Here is a 23,741-nt window from a genome sequence, read left to right on the forward strand (position 1 = left end):
TTGGGCATACGAACTAAACCCAGCGAAAACCTCTGTGAACTTCAGGTGGTAGGACGCGCGGACTATAGGTAACGTGGCGTGGAATATTCGTTGGGGGGAACGACGAAGCCGAATGCCCACTAGACGGCCGCTGTGAATTGGAGTACCCCCTTAAAACCTCTCTCCCCTGCCGTTCCGTCCCGCAAAATAATTCGCGTAAACTATTATTCGCCGCCGGCCCCCGTGTCCATTCCTAGGGTTTCTTCCATCCCCACGCCGGCGGCGGCGTTGTCTCGCGGCGGCGCCGGCGGACTCCTCTCTGCTTCCTTCCCCGTTCCCGTTCCTCCCCCGCGCCGCAAGGTATGGCCGTGGCCCTCCCTCGGTGTTCCCTCCTATCTGTTTTGCGTTTGCGCGTGCCGATCTCCGTGGGGGGGAAGGGGCTTGATCCGCCTCCCCCTCACTTCTTGTCGGCGTGGCCTCTTCACCCTCTCGTGGAGATACGTTTTTTCGTGGCGGCGTTGCTGCTGCTTTAGGTTTATGATGATGATGCGCGGGATGGTGCCATTGGTTTCCGTATGAGCCGTCGTAGGGCAGCCATTGGGATGGGATGAGATAGCTGTTTGGTACTTCAGCGTTTAGTTGGATCGTTCTGGGTGGGAAAATTTTCTGTTCTTTTTATTATTATTATTATTATTTGCGTGAAAGGAACCTGAGCGAACCTGTCATTGGATAGATTTGACTCACAGTGCAACACGAATTAGGCGATTGATTTGTCTTGATTAAGCTCCTGCTGTTATGTTTGAGTGATTTTAAACTGAGCAATCAAATGTTGCAGCAGTGCCCATTTTGCTTGATGAGACCTTTACTATTAGTCAAAATATATTTCCGTTTATGTTTATACTTTTGTTATTTTAATTGTGCAATTGAGGGTTTCCTAGGCTGTTGGGTTCTTACCTAATCCTGCAAAGATTCCATGAGCATTGTTTATGGACTTTGTGTATGCAGGATGGGCCTGTTGGGTTGGGGACTAATGTTGCCACACATTTTTTATTCTTGCCACACTTTTGTGGCAAACAAAATTACAAGCTAAGCTTAGGCAAAGTTAGGTAAGAAAATAGAGTGTATGACATGTGGCTAAGAGTTAGGCAAAGTAAAGTTGTGGCAGGAATCAAACACTATCTACTAAAAGTGTGGCTTGTCTAAGGTTAGGTGTAGCAAATTTAGTTGCCAACCAAACAGCCCCTTAGTATACTTTATTGCACTACTCTGGTTTTGGAATTCATTGGGAGAATTGGGTACTGTCATGGAGAAATTATTCTATTTAGAGTACTATTGACTACTCCTAAGTTACAAGGTTTTTAGCTGTTATTTGTTATAGCTTTTGTTTGTTGATTCCTCAGGGTCGCATCTTATTAGTCATTCAAATTTATGCTAATCGCTGAATCATGGTGTTTTCGTACATTTATTAATGCAGCTTATCAGCACATATTTTGTCTGCAATTCTTTTTTTTTTGCACATGATAGTATATCTATCTATTTCTGTTATGACTAATAACTAATGTATACTTCTTTCTTCAGCTATGGCAGTGCAAGCTGGAACCCCAGCTACTCCTATAAGCCCCCAAGTGGTAGGCATTTTCTCTTGTCAACTGTCTGGTAGGCATTTGCAGAGGTAAAGTGTTGATGAAATGTGGTCTTTGTTCATTGCAGATTAGTGGTGCATTTGTTCAGCAATATTACCACATTCTACATGAGACACCAGATCAGGTCTATAAGTTCTATCAAGATGCAAGTATTGTTGGTCGGCCTGATTCTAATGGAGTCATGAAATATGTATCAACAACTGCTGTAAGTCCCCTTACATTCGGTTGCTATAATTGGTAACATTAGTACTTTTGCTAAATTCTATTGCTTGTTTTTGAGCAGGATATCAACAAAATAATCTTGTCTATGGACTTCAGCAACTACTTAACAGAGATAGAGACTGCAGATGCACAGTTATCTCACCAGGATGGTGTGCTCATTGTTGTTACTGGATCTTTGACATCTGAAGGCATATGCCGTAGATTTACACAGTCATTCTTCCTTGCACCACAAGAATCTGGTGGCTATGTTGTTCTCAATGATATTTTTAGATTTATAGTGGAAAGGCCACCAGTTGCAATAAGTCAAGTTAGTCAAGAAAATGAGAACAATCAGAACACTGCCACTCTTCCTGAAACTGGTACCTGATTGATTGTCTTCTCTTTTTAAGGAAAACTTCTTAATCTTCATTCCATGCACACTGACTTTTTCAACATTATTAGATCCTAATCCAGCGGGAGATGGTATGATCTCAGAGCCTGTGGCAGTGGAAAATAATGTTGCGGAGGGGGAAGTGACAAATTCCACGGTTGATGGCACTAGTATTGAAAATAATGCTACTGCTGCTGTCGAACCACCTGTACAAATGACGAAAGAGGAGCCCAGGAAGATCTCTGTTGCTGCTCCTCCCCCTCCAGCTCAGAAGGATGTAACGAAGAAGTCCTATGCGTCGATTGTGAGTTCTCTATTCTCCCTTCTTTCAACTAGTCTCCTTCTGCCTTGTTTGAAGCATATTTCTGAATGATTGGCTAATGATAACTGTGAATTCGTTGGTGAGTTCCTACTGATTACAGACCTTGACTATGATTGCATTACAGGTGAAGGTTATGAAGGAGGTGTCACTAACCCCAGTTGTCAAACCTAAGCCAGCTCCAAAACATGTGGTTAAGACTGTTGAAGCTTCAGAGAAACCTTCTGTTAAAAGTTCTCAAACTGTTGAAATCACTCCGAATGATAACAACGATGCTGAAAATAACACTTCTAATGATGGTTGGCTATAGCATTAGTTTAGTATATCCCATGGTTAACACCATTAGTAGAATAGCATTGCTAACACTTCTTTTGCACTGTAGAGCAAGGTTACTCAGTTTTTGTGAAGAGTTTGCCTCACAATGTGACAGTCCAGACGGTTGAGGAAGAGTTCAAGAAATTTGGCGCTATCAAGCCAGGTGGCATCCAAGTTAGGAACAACAAGGTTAGTAATTGTTAGTTTTGACCCGAGTCATGTTATTTTTTTGACACTTTTTTACCATAATATGCAGATTGACCGGTTCTGCTTTGGTTTTATTGAGTTTGAGTCCCAGCAATCTATGCAGGCAGCAATTGAGGTTGGTCTTTTTCCAGACTGTTCCTCAATTTTCAGAACTGTTGTTAGAATTGCTAAATTGTTGTCATTGAATTGTGTTTTAACATTGGTTTGATTTTTGCCATGGCTCTTCTTTTGTGATCTCCTTAAAAGAAAATTGCTGAAAACTATTAAGACATGTATATTCCAGTGATTGTACTCACTGTATATGTATATGATTGTGATCTAGGCATCTCCGATTCATATGGGTGGGAAAGAAGTATTTGTTGAGGAGAAAAGAACCACTACCCGAGGTAAGCAAAAGCAAATCTTCCTGATCAGACTGACAACAGATGGATAATTTTTGCTCGTTTTGGAATGTGTTTGTAGGGTTCAATACACAAAAAAAATAAACCGTGATTCTGAACTGAATCAATGGCATTCGCTAGCTTTGTTTTGAACTCTTGCACCTGGTTTCCAATCTTAATTCTGTTCATCTTTTGCATTTCTTAGCTTATAGCAAAAGTGCACTTGTTTTGCAAAATTATATACGCCAGTGCCTTGTTGGTTTTTTGTGGTATGTTCTCCCTTTTGCTTATTATTTACTGTCTGGTTTGTTGAGTCATTTTGAATTTCGGCATGCTTTTTAGAAGTGTTCTTTCTATATGTAACTTCCATTTCGTATCAAGATATGTTTGGCTTTAGTTTAATCGTACTTCTTGCCTCAGTTGTGAATGGTGTTGTCATCACGCGTGGTGATAATGGGAATGCTGGTGGAGGCGGACGTTACCAATCTGGAAGGGGAGGCTACCGCGGTGATAATTTCAGGGGACGGGGTGGTGGCTATGCGAACAGCGGAAACTACCGTGGAGGTGATAACTTCAGCAGGAGGAACGACTTGAGAAATCGCAACGAGTTTTCAGGTCGTGGTCGAGGGCCACCGCCTGGGAATGGCTATCAGAACAACGGATTCCATCCAGCAAGGCCGTTCCAGAACGGAAATGGGAGGTTCACCCGAGTCAACGGCCCTAGGCAAACACCGGTTGCGGCATAGAGGAGGGCAATGATGAAGGGAAATTCACCGTAGCAGGAATTTCCTGAAGAGATTAAAAATTTTTAGTAGAGCATTGTTTCATAGACAATTTGGGATGGGCATCAAGATTCTTTTGCACCTTGTAACGGCTGCTACAAGGTGAGTTTTGGTGATTAATTGCCGTTGACTAACGTCCATTGGTTGGTGGTGTTCCAAAATTGTATTATCTGCCGATCAGAATTTGGTGAGATGGGATATATCCATAACGTCCATGCAGAGATTTATGCTACTAGTCGTATCTCTGTTTGTCATCGCCTCTTCCGCCGCTTGTTTCGCCAATCTGTCTATTCCACTGGCTATTTCTTTGTGAAAGCTTCCCTGCGAGAGGAATGTTTTTTTTTTATTCTCAGTTTGAGCCGAGCAATTTGCTTCCCAATCAAAAGCGATAGACCAGAACTAGCCTGCTCTTTTTGCCCTCGGAAAGGAAATGCGAGACGGAGGAGCATAGCTTTGGCTGTGAGACTTGATAGGGACAAAGCAACCTACACAGGAAATTTACCATCAAATTGCAGATTTGTGCTCCCCACGGCGCCGATCTCGCGGATCGCCAGCGAAAGAGACCTTTGCGGGCCGCGCGGCCCAGCCAGCCTACTTGTCAGATTGACCGGACGGCTGCCAATCCCCAACTTGCGCCTTTTCCTTCTTTTTTTTTGGTTTGACGGGACGTGACGCGCGACGGTGACACTGGTAATCAATCAGGGTGGAATGATGGAGAAGTTAATCATTTTTATTTTCCGCCCAGTGCAGTGCGGTGCGGTGCGTGTTATCGTGTGTCATCCATCCATTCCTATCGCACGTCGCCTGGCTTTTGTAAACGTGATCTTGCTTGTTTTGCTTTTGGAACTGTAGTGTGTGGATAACATTCTCAAACGTATCCTGCAAGGGATGAAAAAGAGGATACCCCCATAATATTGGCTGCGGATTGCCAACCTACTTTCAGGTAGGAGAAAAGTCGCATATAGGCTGCGACTTGGGCCCGTTTAAATTTAATGCAGATGATGATTAAGTAGCGTACCATAAAAATATCATTAGTGTAAGATTAATTAAGCGTTAACTATTTTAAACTTTAAAATAGATTTATCTGATATTTTAAAGTAACTTTTAATAGAAAGTTTATTAAGCATTTACTATTTTAAACTTAAGAATGGATTTATTTGATATTTTAAAGCAACTTTTATATAGAAAGTTTTTGCATGATATAAAGTGGTATTGTTAATGGACGTGACTACATAGAGACCGTGCGTATTGTCTTAATCAGAGACCTTACTCTCAAGTCTGGTTGCATTACGTACTATACCTAATAATACATGTATCTTTTTATTCTTACAGATTTTTCTTTTAAATTACTTATCCGATCTATAATCCGATTACACCATTTGTGTTCGTTGCAATTAAATCTTTACAACAAGATCTTACATGATTATATTTTTATTAAAAAAATATCTATGTTATAAATTACTTTTATTCATATGTAAGTTACTTTTATCATATATATGAATTACTTTTAGATTTTAGATTTGATTAAATTACTTCTTATACATTAATAGTGTTTTGAGTTGTTTGATTTATTATCATTTTTAGTCAATTCCATAATTTGTGCTAATTAAATTTAATTTTTAGATAGCCTTATGTTTTTACCCCCACAACGGATTTACTTCTAATGTCGTGACAAATTACTTTCATTTTGTTTTAAGTTACTTATATAATATATGTAAATTATTTAGTCTAGTCGTATAGAACGGGTTGAGTTCTTTTTACTGAGTCCTTTCGAGGCTGGAAGTGTTTCTTACAGTTTCCTTTTCCGAAGGGAAAGTCAAGTAGTATAAACTAGTACTAAGTCCAAGAAGAAGGGGTGAAAAGTGAGGAGGGCGATTAGCCCGATCCACTTGAGGGGAGGAAGGTTATTGAATTTACTTTTATATGTCTAAGAAGTAATTTAATAAAATCTAAAAGTAATTTAGATATATTATAAAAGTAATTTATACTCTCTCCATCTACTTTTGATAAGCATATTTTTAAATCTGAAAAATTTATTTTTGATAGGCATATTTCAATTCAACAACTTATCATCTTAATGACTTTCTTGGATTTAATGCGTGACTCTCCATTCTTCCACACAAGATTGGCTACATGGGCATCGAGAAATGTAAATATTAATAAATCACTTGTTTACGAGGAATGACTAGTAGCATATTTAAATGAATGATAACTAGAATCACTTATCATTAGTCTGTGTGTCAAGATGAAATATGACTATAAAAAATAGATGGAGGGAGTATTTTTTTTATAAAAATATAATCATGTGAGATCTTGTTATAAAGATTGAATTGTTATGAACACAACAGTGTAATCCGATCATAAATCCGATGAGTAATTTAAGAGAAAATTTTATTTGAAATATAGGTGATAGAAATATATTTCTATAATTACATGTTGGACTAGTAGGATCTCTATGCGTCGCTGGATAGGGCAAAATCGAGAGCGCGCACGATTTAGATTTTGCAATTGTTAATTGCTAAATTTTGAAATTTTTGATTAAAAAAAGTTGGAACCTCTGAAAAAAATACGTTATCATATTTGTTTCAATTTGTATTCAATAATAATAATATTTGATTATTTTTGTTTCCGTAATTTCTGGTTTTAGAAAAAAAATATGAAAACAATAATAGTAGTAATGGTTTCCGTCCGTTTTCATCGAGCTACAATGGTTGATACTTCATGGAACTTGTGAGCCTGTGACTGTTGCGGCCTGTGGATGAAGGACCACCCCCCCACCCCAAGAAGAGTCCCAGCCGTCCATCTCTATCACACGACCAAGCAGCACTGCATGTCACGTGGCCGAGGCAAGTCGAGGCAGCCACCCACACACCGTCGCGTCGCGGTGGCGGTCGCAGCTGCGTCTGAGCTGTCGCGGGGCCCGCCCGCCCACCCGCTCCCTCTCCCACCCTGCAGCACACGTGGCAGCCAGGCCAGCCACCGCACGGAAAGACCGGCCCCACCTCTTCGCGTGGGCCCGGGCCGTGGTGGGCCCCACCTCTTCGCCAGGCAAACGGGCAAGTTGCGCCACTTGTGATAGGCACTGGTACGTTATGGGATGGATACAGTATAGATGGATGGACAGTTGCGGTTGCTTTGCAGCTGGTGCAATGCAACGCAAAACTGGCCGTCGCTGTCTCTCACTGTGTAGATCTGGCTCGCCTCCCTCCCTCCCCGGCTTGCACAGGAGACCCGAGCCGAGAGCTCTGGTTTTCGTGTGCTTAATTTGCTGGTCAAAAAATTTCCGTACGTCGAGTGGCCAATAAGTTTGCGCTATCGAATGCTTTCCATTTGGTTTTGCTCCTAAACTTGCGTAGGTTTACGGGTCTGTTTGGATAGGTGCCACAGTTTGACGCGTCTCAAGTTCGGTGTGCCATACATAGTTAGCATATGTTTGTTTGCTTACTGTACATTAGCCTATCACAAGAAATTAGTTGCTCATGAACTACTTTGCCACAACTTTCTTATCCTAAGTTGTGCCTCTCAAATTGTTCGTCAAACTTAAGGCACAGGCTAGCTTGTGGCTTGGCAAGTAGAAGTAGTCATCCAAACAAGCCCCGTCTCCCCCCTCTCATCAGCAGTTAAGCTAAGGTCTCATTTGACACAGTCCAGCTCTCAACTCTAACTTACCTGGAGTCAGAGCTGGGCCAAACAATGTAGATCCTCCTTTTTAGGAACGGAGTTGGCAGAGCTGCTCCACAGAATTGTACTACAGGGGTGGAACTGGGTTTTTGCTGCTCCACAGCTCCACTCCACCCTAAAAGACCCACTATCCTTTAATTTTCTAGTGTACTAGAAAAAACACCCGTGCGTTGTAACGGCTGAAGGTTATTTTAATCTTATTATTGCTTACGATTTAGTTAAGATGAAATTCACTGTTAGAATTCGCTTGGATATATATTTTTTTAGAAAATCATGAGCTGCAATAAAAAAATCAGATATCTCAAATTAGCATGCGAGTTTTTTAAATAAATATCTTATACAACTCCTTCTGTATTTTAAAATCCGACTCAAATATGAATCTGTATTTCCAAAATCGAACAAATTTAAAACCAACTCATACACGGATAACATACCAGAACCGGCAAAAACATCTTCAATTTTTATAAATTTACACCAAAATACCATTAAACTACCCCCTCCTACCTCACCCCTCCCGTTCTCTCTCCTCCTTCGTCTTCCTCGGTAAACACCGACGGCCGGTGGCGGCGGCGTCGGCGTCAGCAGCAGCAGGCGGGTGGCGCGCAGCAAGGGCCATCGGCGGCAGGCGGCGCGCGGCGAGGGCCATCGGCGGCAGGCGGCGGCGAGGGTCGACGTGCGTGCGGTGGCGGCGGTGGCGGCCGACGAGAAGACCGTTGGCTGCGGGGCAGGCGGCGGCGCATGGCCTGAGCGGCAGCGGCCGCGGCGGGGCGGCAGCGGCGCGGGGTCGATGGCGCACGCGTGCTGTGGCGGTGGCGGCGGCGACCGACGAGCAGACCGCCATCGGCCGGGCGGGTGGCAGCATCGGCGGCGCATGACGCCTACCAGGTGTTCGACAAAATGCCAACAAGAGAGGTGGTGGAGTGGAGCTAACCAATATAGCCAAATACTTTCTATTCCACTTCAGCTCCTATAGGAGCCAGCTCTAACTGGAGTTAGAGTTGGAGTTTGAAGCCCTACCAAACGGGGCCTAATTTTCCAGCAAATATTTGGGCGGTTCGTAGGCAAACCCATGCGGTGATGGAATTATAGTGGAGCCAACGTTTATCGATCTCACTTCAACTAATTAAACGTACCACTTACACGTCCCTTAATAATGATAGCAATGAACATTGTGATAAAGTTAATGAAAAGAGAGACCATGATATTGTATAAATTAAAATACCCTACCCAAAAATCAATGATTTCACAATCCATCAAAAATTCGGATAGAAAAACTGAAATCACGTAAAACCCCATTCATTTGTATTCGTCTAAATCCTGTTGTAACTCATGTGCATGACACTAGTTGAAGAAAAATAGAAAGACATGATACAGTGCAGATATTTGCATATACTTATGTATATCTTTCAACTTTTATGCAACATTTTCTACCAATTAAAGTAGGCATGCTTGTTTTATCACTTATTCTTAATGAAATCTAATGAAAATAACATTTTTCCCTTGTCTTCAGCTGTGTCGAGATAATTTTTACGTTTGTGATAGTCGGGGTGTTCTACTTATATCCCCAATCAATCTTCATAATTTCTTCTCAATCTTTACCTTATCTATAGCCTATACAATTAACATGTTGTGCTCTTTATTTTTTCAATATGTAAAAGACATTTACAATAAGAAATAATCCATGAAATGCTATTGATAAGCATCCAAATCCCAGAAATACCATCGATAAGTGTGAGTTCTAAGAAATGCCATTGTATAAACGACTTTGTCCCAAAAATGCCATCGCTGTTAGGGTTCCGTCCACTCCGTGCCGTTAAGTTCTATAGGATGAACAGTGTATTTAACGGCACAAAATGGATGGAACCCTAACGGCGATGGCATTTTTGGGACAAAATCGTTTGTACGATGGCATTTCTTGGAACTCATACTTGTCGATGGCATTTTTGGGACTTGGACGCTTGTCAATGGCATTTCTTGGATTATCTCTTAGAATAATGCTTATGTGCATGCTCAACACGAAACAATTCATTGGACACCCACATCGCGCATAGCTAGGGATGCAAGCGGCGCGGGTAAGTGGGTTTTTTAGCCCGCTTATCTCACTTCTAGTTCATTTTTCTTTCTAAATTTTATACTACCATGTGGGAAATGAACTACTAAGCGGGTTTTTATGCGGGTAGCAGGACTACCCACTTGCATCCCTACGCATAGCCCCATTGTTTAGTTTGGCGGTCCAAATGCTAGTTGGTAAGGACGACAAGTTCATGGTGGCTTCAAGCATGTCTTTGTTGATGATGCCCAAGTTCAGATACTCCTTCAACCCTCTGCGGGAAGAAGCAATTTCTCATCATCTACAACGTCGATCTCTATCAGGACCATCTTCATCTCACATAGATCCTGTCGGAGGGTGAACTCCTCCACAAGGGAACCGTGAGGCCCCCCTTTTTTTGGTTCAGCCGGGGGCAGCAGGTGAGATTCGAGGGCTTGGTGAGCGAAACTGTGTGATCTCGAGAGAGTTAGGCCCCTCCAAGACGATGAGACAAAAGGAGTTTATACAAGTTCGGGCCGCTGAGAAGCGTAATACCCTACTCCTGTGCTATGTTGATTGTGGGAGAAATTACAAGATCTCCTTGTTGGAGTAGAAGGCGTTGATCATGAGGGGTAGAAGCTGCTCTAGAGTCTTAAATGGCTCATCTTCCTTCCTTCCATCCATCGATCGATCTCTCTTGGTCGATCCGTCCCCCTCCTACGTAGGCCTGGACTTTCTTTTATACCTTAAGGGGTTACCACATGGGCCCAACAACCTAACTTAGTGGAGAAGTATTACAATCTTTGCATTAAATGCATGTCTTGTCTCTTGACATGGGAAGCCAAACGCACGTCGTCTTGATGATGGGCCAGTCAAATCTTGCCGCCTGACACGGGGGGTTGCCCCTGTCAGTCGCCATTTAAGGGACGAAGACTTCTGGGCTCCTGTTTGACCAGAGCTAGCTGCTACGGAAGAGCCAGCATAGGGGGCCCCGGGCGTCGACGACGACCAGAGCTCGATGCAGGGCTAGGATAGAGCTAGGAATCGCAGCCTCCACGCTTTTAGCAAAAAATCGTTTGAATGGATGAAGTGAATACAAACTTTTTGTTACCAACGGGGGCAAACGAGCGTGTGGCACGTCGGTACCACGGGACTGCGAGAAAGAGATGGTTCAGAGATAAATATAAGCCATAATAACTTTGCTGATAAGCATGAACAAAGTAGATATAAGCATAAAGGAAGTATTACAAATGCTATGCTCAAAAAGAGCCCCCGGCCAACGCTGAGCTTTCCCAGAGAGGTCGGCTTTGGTCCGGGTATTGTAATACCTCCTTTGTTACCTTTGTTTATCCTTGTTTGTACGTCACGGCCTTTCAAACCTTTCGCTCGAAGAAGGCTCCCCATCCTGGGCTCTGAACCCTTTAGGGAAACCTGCGACCACTTAGCAAACGAGGTCAAGTTCCCACGAGCCTGCGCCCCCATGCTACACATTTTGTTCGCTCTTTCCTTTCGGTGTCCTCCTTTCAATCTCTTTTCCTTCTACATGGACGATTACTTTCGCACGAGTGTGAGAGCCGAAAAACTCTAGAGCCAGTAATCCCCATCCACAGTTGAGCCGGGCTAGGCTCCATAGCCATCCGGCGGGACCAAAGTCAGCCGCTATGGAAGAGCCAACACAGGGGGTCCCGGGCTTCGACGGCACCCGGGGCTCAACTTAAGGCTAGGATAAGGCTAGAAAAGTTAGCCCCCACACTTAGCGAAGAATTGTTCATGTAGATGGGAGAGAGGTTGGGCTCTTACCACCGAGGGAGCAAACAAATGCGCAACACGCGAGCGTCGCAGGGCCATGAGAATAGAATGGGGGGAAATTAAATATAAGATTTCAAGCTGATGAATTGAAAATTTGAAAATACTTGAAACTTGAAAGGATGATTAATGCTTGAAAGATGGATGCCTTTATGCATGGATTGTGGTGGCGACAGGGTCTTCTCTTTGGCAACCAGCCTACAAGATCTGAGCGCAGAACACCAGCAACTAAGAAAGGACCTCTCCGCTGGAGGGGACTTGTCAATTACACAGTCATGCCGGAGCACGGTGTAAGCCTGACTTCCCATCTTAGCGAGCGTGCGACTTGTGGTTGGCGCCAGGTGACCCTGTGCACTATGTGCTTTTGGTAGGTTTTCAAACGCTTGATACCTACCTGCAAGAGTCTTCTCAGGAGTGGACCGAGGCGGGCAGCATGTTCATGAGCCAACCCCGCGCTTGGCCCCTGAGGGCCATGGGGAAGAAGCTCGCCATGACCTGGTCATCACCCCCCGCCGCCTCTATGATCGTCGTGCAGATCTGGAGGGACTTAGAGGGGTTGACGCCGCCGTCGTACTTCTTGGTGAGGCTGGGCCGGAACTTTGGGGGCCATCGGGCATTCTGAAGACTCGCCACAAAGGACTGGCCGCTAGCCTTTTTCGGTGAGGATGTGGGGGGCCTAGCCCCCTGCCTAGGGTGGCGCGGCTCTCCTGAGGAGGCTGCGCCTTCCCCTGCATTAGCGGCGCGACGCTCATCACGCCGGCGATCGAAATAACCTTAAAAGTCACGAACGCGCCCCCTACCTGGCGCGCCAGATGTCGGAGGGTGAACTCCTCCACCAGGGAACCGTGAGGCCCCTCTTTTTTTGGTTCGGCTGGGGGCAGTGGGTGAGTGAAACTATGTGATCTCGAGGGAGTTAGGCCCCTCCAAGACGATGAGACAAAAGGAGTTTATATAGGTTCGGGCCGCTGAGAAGCGTAATACCCTACTCCTGTGCTATGCTGATTGTGGAGAAATTACAAGATCTTCTTGTTGGAGTAGAAGGCGTTGATCATGAGGGGCAGAAGCTGCTCTAGAGTCTTAAATGGCTCATCCTCCTCCCTTCCATCCGTCGATCGATCTCTCTTGATCGATCCGTCCCCCCCCCCCCACGTAGGCCTGGACCTCCTTTTATACCTTAAGGGGTTACCACATGGGCCCAACAACCTAACTTAGTGGAGAAGTATTACAATCTTTGCATTAAATGCATGTCTTGTCTCTTGACTTGGGAAGCCAAGCGTACGTCGTCTTGATGGGGCCCGTCAAATCTTGCCGCCTGACACGAGGGTTGCCCCTATCAGTCGCCATTTAAGGGACGAAGACTTTTGGGCTCCTGTTTGACCAGAGCTAATAAACCGACTCCGGCTATGATGAGAGACTAAAAAGCCTCTCATTATGATGTGACGGGATAGAGCACGCCGCACGCCGCCTGGCATACTGACAGGGTGGGGGTACACAGCCGCCGTCACATCGGTCATTCGACCGGTAACGGACCGGTCACAGATCGGTCACAGATCGGTTGAGTGCACTGCACATCGCATTAATGCGGCGTGGCGCAACTGCTCAGGTCGCCATAAATGCGGGTAGGTGGGCGCCTGAAGGCGGCCACCTAACCCACCGCACGTGGTGACCCAGAGAGGGGGTCGGGGGAGCCCGATCCCTAGTCACAGGAGGGGGCGGCCACTGCCCTACCTCGGGCCCGATCCCTCCTCGGGGGAGGGCCACGTGGCGCCTGGGGCAGCCTCCTCCCTCTAGTCTTGATAGGGACAGGCCTGACCCCCAAGCGTTGAGGGGGCAACCGCCACTCCACCCCGGGCGCCACCCCCTCGGGGAAGTGCCACGTGGGTCTGGGGCAGCCTCCTCCCTCCAAACTCGGTACCCTATGCTGGGAGGGGGCGGCCGCCGCTCCACCCTCCTTAGGGGACGCCACGTGGGTTTGGGGGCGGCCTCCTCCCTTTAAACATGATACCCCGGGCCCATATCACCGACAGATCCGACTCAATTTAAACAAACTCTATCCGATGTCTCAAGGGAGGACTTAATATGTTTTTGTGTTTTTTTTTTGGGTGTGTTTTGATCAACTGTTGAAATTTGATATTTCATGTGCAAGCTAGGAGCAAATAGTTCAACTGAGATTTTTGTCTATGTTTCACATGTTTTTCTTTTCATGTTTCAGTATTTGAAACTCAATGTTTCATATGTGGAAGCATAATGTTTCAACTTAGATTTGAAAATTTTTCACTTTTTTTATTTATGTTGTACTCCATGTCTAAAGATGTTTCAGTGTCTGTATTTTTATATTTCAAAATACTTCAATGTCTAGACTTTTTATTTCACGATATATAACGGGAACATTTCAAGTACTCGTTTCACGCTCATTCGTCAGATTGTTGCACGCTTTTAATAATACATTTTTTTTAAAAAATACTTCTTCTACTGTACACACCATTTGTTTTAAGATATTTTAAGTTTATTTTTAAAAGCATTTGATTTATCGATATAATCAAGTAGATAATATGCAAAAATGATCCACTCAATAATCTAACTCAAACACGGTCTTAATCACCACATCATGAAGGACACCTGCATAGAGAAGATATGGAGATTGCATACTCCACTACAGAAGCAATAGGTTGAGATGCCATAATGGACAATATGGCACATTCATCCGTATCTTTCTTCACAATATTTTTTGGACATAGAATATATAGATGGTTTAATAAACAATAAAAATGAAAAATGAGTGTAGAGGATCGAGGATCGGCACTAAAATGAATATGTTAGATGAATCTCTTTACCACGTAACCTCACTTCTCACTAGTATTCACATCGTAGATGCGTTATAAAACAACATTTTCCATACTACCCATACTGTTAAATAGCAGTCTAGCTAAAACAAGGCAATGTCCCGTTTAAACGGAAAACGGTAAAAAACAAACGTGCGCACCGAACAACCCCGTTTTCCGCTGCGGTGGCGACACGCGTTCGTCCCACCCGTACGGCGAGCTGCCTGAGCCAAGCTAAGCCACACCCCATCCGTCGGCTCGGCTCTGCTCGGCTAGGCTAGCCTCGTGCGGACCCAACACGTGTCGGCGCGGTGGACACGTGGGTCACCCTCCACGCGGTCGCGGGCCATTAGGACACGCCTCCTTAAAATTATCTACGCCCACTTGGGGGTAATTAACAGCTAATGGCTTGATTATTTAGCGAGTCATCAGTAGGTTAAAAGAAAACCCTTTCTGGTGATTACTAATGGCGGAACAGGAGCGAGAGAGATTATTAGACGGACACGTCGTCCCCCCCCCCCCCCCCCCCCCCCCGCGCCCACCAATCGCATCCACGCACGCCGCCCACGCTGCGGCCTCTGCGGGCGGAGAGGCAGAGATCTGAATGATTGCTTGCCTGCTTGCTTCTTATCTTTCCTCTGCCGCTTTCGTCCAATCCGCTGGCCGTGCAGCGAATCCGCGCATTTTTTTCTTTTTCCTTTCTGGTGATGGGAGTTGTTTTAGTTCTTTGATTTCCGCCGTGGATTCGCCGCTGATTCTTGGGAGGATTGGATTTGGCGGCCATGTGATTTGGTCTTGTTTGAGCGAGCACAGTTTGGTGCAGGTGCAGGGAGGGAGTTCGTCGTGTTTTTTTTTTTTTTTGGGGGCGAATTCTTGATTGTTTTGGGGGGCTTCTTCTTCTTGCTTGGAGGAGCATGCAAGAGGAATAGCATCCTTGGAGGGATTTTTTTTTTTTGTTGGAGAGGTGAGATTGTTAGGAGGTGGTGGTGGTTCGGCCATGGCGTCGAGGGACTTCTTGGGCGTGTTCGGCGGCGGCGGCGGCGAGAGGAGGGCGGCGAATGGGTCCGGGAGCGCGGTGGGCGGCGAGTCGGACGAGATCGAGCTGAGCCTGGGGCTGTCGCTGGGCGGCCGCTTCGGCACCGACATGTCCCCGGACGCCAAGCGCGCGCGGCTGGCGCGGTCATCGTCCATCGCGTCCGTCTGCTCCGTGTCCGCCGCCGACGGCGACCCCTCCCCCGCGGCGCCGCTGCCGCTGCTGCGCACCAGCTCGCTGCCCACGGAGACCGAGGAGGAGCGGTGGCGCCGCAGGGAGATGCAGAACCGCCGCCGCCTGGAGGCCCGGCGGAAGCGGCTCGAGCGGAGGATCTCCGTCGGGTCGTCGTCGGTCCCGAACAAGCCCGGCAGGGAGGACGGCGGCGACGGCGCCGTTAACAGGTTGCAGCTGAGGAGGTCAATCGGGTCGCAGGGGAGCAGCTCGGCCAACCCGCAGGATCAAGGTATAAGCAGTAATTTGATTAATTTCGGCATGTTCAATTGTTCATACTCTTGTATAAGCAGTAATTTGATTTCAGCATGTTCAATTGTTCATACTCTTGTATTTCTATGCCTTTTAATTAACTATTGTGCTTGAGATGCATCGCAAAAAGGTTTATCGTTGTGAGATTCTAACCTGCCAAGTTTTAGAATCGAAAATTGTTTCTATTTGTTAATCCAATTTTGTTGGTTAGATTCAGGCTGTGTATATATGGTTGGGAAATTTCACTAAAACTTGAATATAACTAGACTTAGGCAGACTTGTATTTGAAATTCGGTAAATGCCGCTGGAGGTTCGCTTGCCTAAATGGTAGGCCAAGATGTAGTACGCCGGCAAAAGTTGGCACTAGACGAAACAGACCAGATTAACAGTGCATTTTAGGTCGTGACTCATGACTAGGATGATTGTCTCCTACGTGTGCATGTGTTTTGGCGCACAAATCTATTGATTTTTGATATTATTATCTCCTACGTGTGCATGGTTTTTTGGCGCGCAAAGCTATTGATTTTCAAAGTCCTGACGTGCGGACATATATAGAAGTATATGGGATTGTGATCCACTTACATGTGCTGTTCAGTGTTCACTATCAGGTATACTTACTGTTTTGGCTCACAAAATGATTGCTCTTCCTGTTGAAATGTGTTCAAAGATCTAAAAGTATATGGGATGCTATCGACTTACATCTTCTGTTGTCATCATGTTTTTGTCTAATGGAAAATTTTAATTTGATTAGTGGATGAATCTAAAGGCTGTGCATGCTTGTCAAATCAGAATGAAATTTATCTTTGTTGTTGGCTTGAATCTTAATCATGTTAATGTTTTTCACGTACAGTATGATGCAATTTTTGGTTCGCCAGTATGTAACTATGATCATGTGCCATAATTTGACTTTAGGTGAGGTAAATGTTTTCTATGTTTAGAATGATGCTTTCAACCCTTTCAACTAGCCATATTTTCTTGAACAGGCTTTATTACCAATACTTTTTAAAAAAGAAACTTCTGAACTACTCCAATGTTCTATTTAGGTATGGTTAGGTGCAGGGATTTAGACCAGGGAAAAACAGTTAGTGGAAATAACCATAATTCCAATTGACAACTTTTATGCCATTTGCTGACATGGCAGAAAAAGTGAGATTCTAATCAACTCTTCCTACTCTTCACCTTTTAATTGGTACCACTGAATTCAGGTTGTATTCGAAGTCAGAGTGTTGATGATCAAAAATTGTGTCTCTTGACAAGTTGTTAAAAAGAACTCGACAAGCAGTTTCACACTTTTCTAAGAGATGGCACTGGTACTTCATTTAATATTTTGAACTATAGAAGGTTCATGTTTATGTTAGTTCCACTAGAGCATACCTCAATGACAGCTTAAATACTGTTTATTAATATATATTTTTTTGGTTAGACTTTGAAGGGACCACATATAGCATTACCTAAATTTAGCACTTCTCTCCGAACTACATAAGGCTATTTTGCATCTAATGTGATAATCATGAACTCACTAGGTAACTTGTTATTACACTAAAAAAATGTTCACACATCACGCTTATGATTCATGAGTCCTGAAAGCATGCAAATATATATATTTGATATTTGATTCATCGTGATTGGTACTTGGAAGAATCTGTTGTGGCTAGTACAAAATTGTGTTATCAAAATGAGATGGTTGATAAAGTGAAAAATAAATTTGTGGTCAAATTTATGCTTGAGGCTGTACATCAAGGAAACTCAAAACTTTCAATGTTGTTCTCAGGTCCTGATGGAAGTGCAATCTGCCAATCCACGGAGGCGAGAAGCCCATCAACCTCTGATGATACCAACCAAAACAGTGCACTTCCTCCAACAGCATCAACTGGCAAGCCGCTAAACGGCACCGTGACACAGCAGTCCCCGTTGCGAACGCTTGGGTCACTGACAATGCGGACGAGCAGCACTGGCGACATCGGGAAGATCATGATGGACATGCCAATGGTGTCTTCCAAGGTGGAAGGGCCCAATGGTAGGAAGATAGATGGCTTCCTGTACAAGTACAGGAAAGGTGAGGATGTGAGTATAATGTGTGTCTGCCATGGTAAATTCCATAGTCCTGCAGAGTTTGTGAAGCACGCTGGAGGGGGAGACGTCTCAAATCCGCTTAGGCATATCGTCGTCAATCCCTCGCCATCGGTGTTCTTGTAATCACAACCTAGGGAGGTTTTTCTTCACATTCTTTACCTGTTGAAAACCTGTAACTTGTGTTTGTAACTTCTGATAAACACCCTGTTTCCGTGCGTGCAACGGAACGAGGGTCCAAGCAAATTTACCAAATTGTGAGAATAGCAGAGCATGTTCAGAAGAAATGTCATATGCATCTCGATTGATATGTTAATATCATTATGCAGTTCGCGTTAGCCTCAATGAGCACGATGATAAAAAATAGACGATAAAAACTGCTGTTTTTTCTTTCTTTCTTCTGCTCGGGCAGTCTAGCACTTTACGACTACCAATTTGTAGTTTCGCACAGGGGATGGCATTGTCCATGCGACCATGTCTAACAAGAAACAAATAGCAGAAGCCTGCCACTGCTATATCTCGCAGAGCGGCAACAAATTTGTTAGCCTGGTTGCACACAAGAAAACTATGAAGACAGATTACGAAATAACTATTAAACGACCGTAAATTGTCCACAAAATCATGACTAGCAAGGCTTTGTAATAGACGCCAAACTCTACGAAACTAGGTTACAAAGTGGGTATGCCAAAATTGTGACTAGGTTACAATGGATCTATAGTATTTGGACTACAATCAAGGCAGAAAAACTTGTTCTACTGTCATACACATTACATATCGATCCTGATGAGCTACTCTACCTAAGGACACTGGGTCAACCTTGAGCAACCTATACGAACTACATACAAGTAGGGCTCATATAATGGTGATTTATTGCATTATATTATGAATTATTCCACCAATGCTCTGCACATGAGTGCCCGTTCAGAATGTGCATCACTGCTCATACTGACCACAAGTCAAACATGAAAAATCTGGCAATTATTAGCTCAACCAGATGGAACAGTGCAAGACAAAAGAAACTCAAACCTGCTATGGCTTCTGGAGAACCAAAGGACAGCAAAGGTAGCTAGGCGTTTAATGAAAGCAGCTGCTCTTATCATATCCTGCGGTTTGCCTTCTCAGAGAAGTGTCTTCAGAGCATCAGCCAATACTTCACCACAATCGCTGGATAAAGACAAAAATCAGGTTTTGTTGTTAAGTTACCTGAAACCTTCGCTACTGCTATTTTAGACATAAAAACCATTCAATTTACCAAAAATGATCAGACATGAAAAACATTCCGAAATCACTTTGTTGATGGAAGACAAAGTGAATAGCCATAAGCCCTGAATTAAACATATTGTATTGGGCACTGCTGCCTCCACATTAACAGAATAGTGCTAACTCAAGACTATACAACTTTCTATTTTAAATCAATCAGCATTGGAGTACATGACAAAATGCATTGTCAGAAATCATCGTGTAATGTGAATATGTGAAATAACTGTATATAATTAGTTATTTGAGTAACGATAAGCATTTCAAGGGTAAAACAGTGAACAAGAAAACTAATACAAGCAAAATATAATGGAAGAAGTTTTTGCTATGATGCTACCTATCGAAAAATCTTTCTTTAAGGGAGGAAAATGCAGTAACATCACAAGTTCTATAGAATCAATTGGAGGCAAGTCAACAAAAGAAAGAACACGAGGTCAAGAGCATATATTTCTTTTCACCAGACCCAAATCAATAGAATTCCAATCTGTCAGGCCGATACTCCCAATATGTGGTTAAAAAGCTGCAGAAAGAAGTCTTCCAGGTCGACATTCAGAGCTTCAAGGTTGCTCCTCCCGACATTAAACACAATTATGCAGCATTGCAGATGTTGTGATGTAGACAGTGTATTATCATGTAGAATCTCACTGTGATGGTCGGTATACCCAGAAAGCTTCTTGAGACATGCGGTAAGTTCGCCCATGAAATCCAAATCAATTAAATGTGAGAATTTTCCTAATCCCTCCATCTGGGGATACATTAATGGCCTTGCTCCTGAAGTCCTGATGATGATAATTAGACTGTCAGGACAGTAAGTCAGTAACTTCCAAAGTAAGTAAAAATTTATCATATTGAATAAATTCGGATCGTATAATGCCAATAATTAGTTGATTCTCACGAAACTTAAGTGTAAACTTTCAAACACACATACCTGGAATTTGAAGTATACATCCTATGCTTCAAAATACGAAGGTAAGTCTCGAAAAGAGCAGATAGTGTTTCTTTCTGTATACTTCTCCTAACCTTTCGATTAAGAGTAAAGGAGGCACCTCTAAGTTCAGCATCAACCTGTAGTAATAATAAAAACAACAATAAACAAACTTCTAATACAAACCAACATAGCCATCTCAAGAAAATTATGGAATACACAGTGTTACCTCTTCTCTAGCCTTTGGCTTTCTTTTTATCACTCACTGGCAATTGCTTTGGGACCAAAGCAAGGAGTTTGATACAGCTGTCTACTGAGCATGCACTAACATTAATATGTATCATAAGCAAAGGCTTATTTAAAAATGAGTTTCTCTGTAATGCAAAAAGGAGCATAAGGATACCAGAACTTTCAACTGAAACTTTGCATGAGGAGATTCAGTTTGAGCTTGCACATTTTGGAATTTACTGTCTCCCTTTTTGCTTTCAGATATTGCTTTATGTTCTTTCTTTTGAGACACTGCGCGTAGCGCAGAGCCGCAGATGGCATGGTGCAGCCGTTGTGCTCTCCGTGACCAGCGTTTGACTCTGGTCGGACGTGCTCACCCTCTTTCTTAATAAATTCGACATTGGGTCCTTCCCTAGTATCCAGCGTTTTTTTGTTCTTTCTTTTGAATAGTTTGTTTGGCATCTGCTCCTTTGTCTTCAGATTTAGATTCAACACCATTAGAACTGTCATCAAATCTCGCGTTCTTGGCTGCATGCCAATGCAAATATGTTACGTGAGTAGAATAACACCAAGTAACATGGGCAAATAAACAAGGCATCTTTAACCTTCAAATGGCATCGTTAGCTAGATAGAACTGATGCATACAGCCTCTGGTGTGTTTAAGAAAAAAATGATATCCACAGAAACCTATTTGTGCCTTTTTAGCTCTCATTGGACAAGCGGTCTTGGCATGATCTTTCTGTTACAGTGAACTGAAAATTATTATAGGAAGCAAAGATCATTAAAGCCAGTTCTATATAAACAAATATTAATTGGGCCTTTTTTCAAAAAATGGAGAAGTGCCCAAACCCCATACATGGATAAGTGCAACAATTTAGCTCTTTCCTAGAAAAAGAATGTTGGATTCTATGTACGTGCCAGCTGACCTCCCATGTCCAATTCAGTCAACCTGGTACAAGAGAATGCATAATTTCCAAATGGCAAAGCCGAAAGACTAGGCTCAATGTACTGATTGAATTTGTTTAGTACCCTTCCACATTGGATCTACATTTGCAGTTGCACCTAGATCGTTCTTTCTTCCAATTTTAGGGCCCCTTTGAATCGCAGGAATGGAAAAACGGAGGAATAGGAAAAACGTAGGATTCTGACAGGAATGCAGGTGTAAAACAAAGGATTGGAAAATACAGGAAAAACACAGGAATGACCGTTTGATTAGACCACAGAAAAAACGCAGGAATCGGATGAGAGAGATAGACTCAAAGGAATTTTTCCAAGAGATTGGACCTCTTGCTAACTTTCCTCCAAAATCTCTATAGGATTAGCCATTCCATAGGAATTTTAAAGGATAGTATATGATTCAATCCTTTGTTTCAAAGGCTTTCATAGGAATTTTTTCCATAGGATTGAAATCCTTCAAATTTCCTACACTTTTTCTACAAATCAAAGGGGGCCTTACAGTTTATTCCAATCATCTACGTTCTAAAGGGCACCATTCCAATTGCAATCATTCGTGATTAGGCATTGTCATTTTTTAGTACACAAATTTTGCAAAATTTTCTCCTCGGTAGTACAAGTGTACAACAACGAGAGTAGCTGGTTTGGTTGGAAGTAGTAACAAGTTCCTCCACGGAGAAAGAAACCTGAGCGCATCAACACACTCTTCTATTCGATGACAAAGCCGCGATTCTTAAATTGGAATAAAGACTGATAATTCAAACATTCAATACTGATGCTGCAGCAAGAGCAGAATAACAACAGATAAAACTGGAGCGGCGCGGAAAAGCGTCATGGGATGATGGGTGGCTGTACCGTTGTTGTAGACCAGCTTCCCCTGCAGCGTCTTGATGGGGAATGCGTCGACCTCCCTCCACCAAGTCGTCATGCTCCTTGCACGGCCTGAGGCTGAGGGCCTCGGCCACCTTCCTGTTGCCCTCGCGCTCCTCGTAGGGGCGCTCGACCTCGTCCTCGTCGTCGTGGTCGGCGACCCTGGTGACCACGACCTCGCCGTCGTCCACCTCCGGCGGCAGCTGCGGCGGGAGGATCACCTTGTTCTTCTTCTTCTTCTTCTTCTTGCTGCTCTTCCCCCATTGCGCCCCATTGCGGAATCGGTCTGCAGCTCAGGCTTTCCTCTCGCTCGCGGCGGGGAGAGGCGGCGGAGGGAGGAGGAAGATGACAATGCCGCCGCTTGAGTATTTTGGGCCTCATTAACTGGGCCATTCCCGCGAGGAATAAGTCCATTTTTGTTTCCTCGTATTTACATCGAATCTAAATCATCTACCTACACAGCAATACCAGAAAACTTTGAACCCCCATCATATCGAACCAGGTTAAATAAGGTCCTATGAAAGTATGAATGGCTGGTTTTGTTGACATGGTCAGTTGATCTGGTGCACTCGTATTGACTAGGTGTTTGTGTGGCAAAAAAAGATAATAGCGAAACCCACGTGCCATCCTCCCTCTCGCAAGAAAATTAACGATGCAGTAGCTCCATCCCGCAAAGGCGGGTGATGGCAAGACCTGAGGGAGTCCAGTAAGGGAGACGGTACGACAACGCCATCCCCAAATCTCCCATCCTCTTCCTCCTATCCACCGTCCGCGGACATAGGCTGTGTTCGGTGCTCTAGGTTCCCAACCCATTTCCCTCGTTTTTCGCGCGCACGCTTTTCAAACTACTAAATGGTACGTCTTTTTTGCAAAAAGTTTCTATACAAAAGTTGCTTTAAAAAATCAAATTAATTCATCTTTAAAAAATTAGCTAATACTTAATTAATTATACGCTAATGGACTGCTCCGTTTTCCGTGGGAAGAAGATGGGTTCCCAACCCCAAGTTAGAACACAGCCATAGTTATTTTCCTCACCTCGCCTTAGCTGCCTCAACCAGTCTCATTCGTCGCCATTTCTCATCCGCCTTTCATTGCGACACTAATTCGGAACAATCCCATCATCGTTGCCTAGATTAGGAGAGGCCGTCAGGACTTAACACTAGCCATCGCCAGGGGTCCACCTCGAAGAAGTCGTGCTACTCGCTAGAGAACTCGATGAACTTCACCTCTTTCCCTCATACCTCCCTCGAGGCTTGGTGTGGATGGACTCCGACACGACCGGTGCTCCTTCAAACGCTCATGGCTGATGTTGATGTTAGCACAATCCTACCACTGCAATTGTTACCACTCGTCGGCGGCTACCCCA

The 23,741-nt window shown here is 44.0% G+C and overlaps 2 protein-coding genes and 1 long non-coding RNA gene across 4 annotated transcripts; 2 read left to right on the forward strand and 1 right to left on the reverse strand.

Annotated features, from left to right (window-relative positions):
- The first annotated feature begins 181 nt into the window (after window positions 1-181).
- LOC4333125 (nuclear transport factor 2) lies at window positions 182-4,449 on the forward strand. The gene is made up of 10 exons (XM_015777796.3): window positions 182-339; window positions 1,558-1,607; window positions 1,690-1,827; window positions 1,906-2,203; window positions 2,286-2,518; window positions 2,661-2,832; window positions 2,916-3,037; window positions 3,105-3,170; window positions 3,378-3,441; window positions 3,856-4,449. Exons 2-10 carry the CDS (start codon window positions 1,560-1,562, stop codon window positions 4,179-4,181), a joined length of 1,467 nt encoding a protein of 488 aa, XP_015633282.1. The 5' UTR covers window positions 182-339; window positions 1,558-1,559; the 3' UTR covers window positions 4,182-4,449.
- Window positions 4,450-15,089: 10,640 nt separating this feature from the next.
- On the forward strand, window positions 15,090-18,478 carry LOC4333126 (ninja-family protein Os03g0419100-like). 2 transcript variants are annotated; one of them, NM_001417686.1, is made up of 3 exons: window positions 15,090-16,051; window positions 16,588-16,679; window positions 17,843-18,478. In NM_001417686.1, exons 1-3 carry the CDS (start codon window positions 15,553-15,555, stop codon window positions 17,954-17,956), a joined length of 705 nt encoding a protein of 234 aa, NP_001404615.1. In that variant the 5' UTR covers window positions 15,090-15,552; the 3' UTR covers window positions 17,957-18,478. The 2 variants fall into 2 exon arrangements, with proteins under 2 accessions (NP_001404615.1, NP_001404614.1); NM_001417685.1 differs by lacking the exon at window positions 16,588-16,679.
- Window positions 18,180-22,731, reverse strand: LOC9267848 (uncharacterized). The gene is made up of 5 exons (XR_001544766.3): window positions 22,361-22,731; window positions 20,553-21,079; window positions 20,327-20,463; window positions 19,862-20,177; window positions 18,180-19,305 (listed from the first exon to the last, which is right to left on the reverse strand). It is a non-coding gene; the product is annotated as an uncharacterized lncRNA (long non-coding RNA).
- Window positions 22,732-23,741: the final 1,010 nt, after the last annotated feature.

The sequence above is a fragment of the Oryza sativa genome, chromosome 3 (assembly GCF_034140825.1).
Source record: "Oryza sativa Japonica Group chromosome 3, ASM3414082v1".
In the NCBI taxonomy this organism is placed as follows: Eukaryota; Viridiplantae; Streptophyta; class Magnoliopsida; order Poales; family Poaceae; genus Oryza; species Oryza sativa.

Bases quoted from the DNA above. Each gene is read 5' to 3' on its own strand.
- LOC4333125 (XM_015777796.3), top strand. From the start codon at position 1,560: ATGGCAGTGCAAGCTGGAACCCCAGCTACTCCTATAAGCCCCCAAGTG. The intron at 3,038-3,104 runs GTTAGTAATTGT...CATAATATGCAG, and splicing joins TCCAAGTTAGGAACAACAAG to ATTGACCGGTTCTGCTTTGG. The intron at 3,442-3,855 runs GTAAGCAAAAGC...TTCTTGCCTCAG, and splicing joins GAAAAGAACCACTACCCGAG to TTGTGAATGGTGTTGTCATC.
- LOC4333126 (NM_001417685.1), top strand. From the start codon at position 15,553: ATGGCGTCGAGGGACTTCTTGGGCGTGTTCGGCGGCGGCGGCGGCGAG. The intron at 16,052-17,842 runs GTATAAGCAGTA...TGTTGTTCTCAG, and splicing joins GGCCAACCCGCAGGATCAAG to GTCCTGATGGAAGTGCAATC.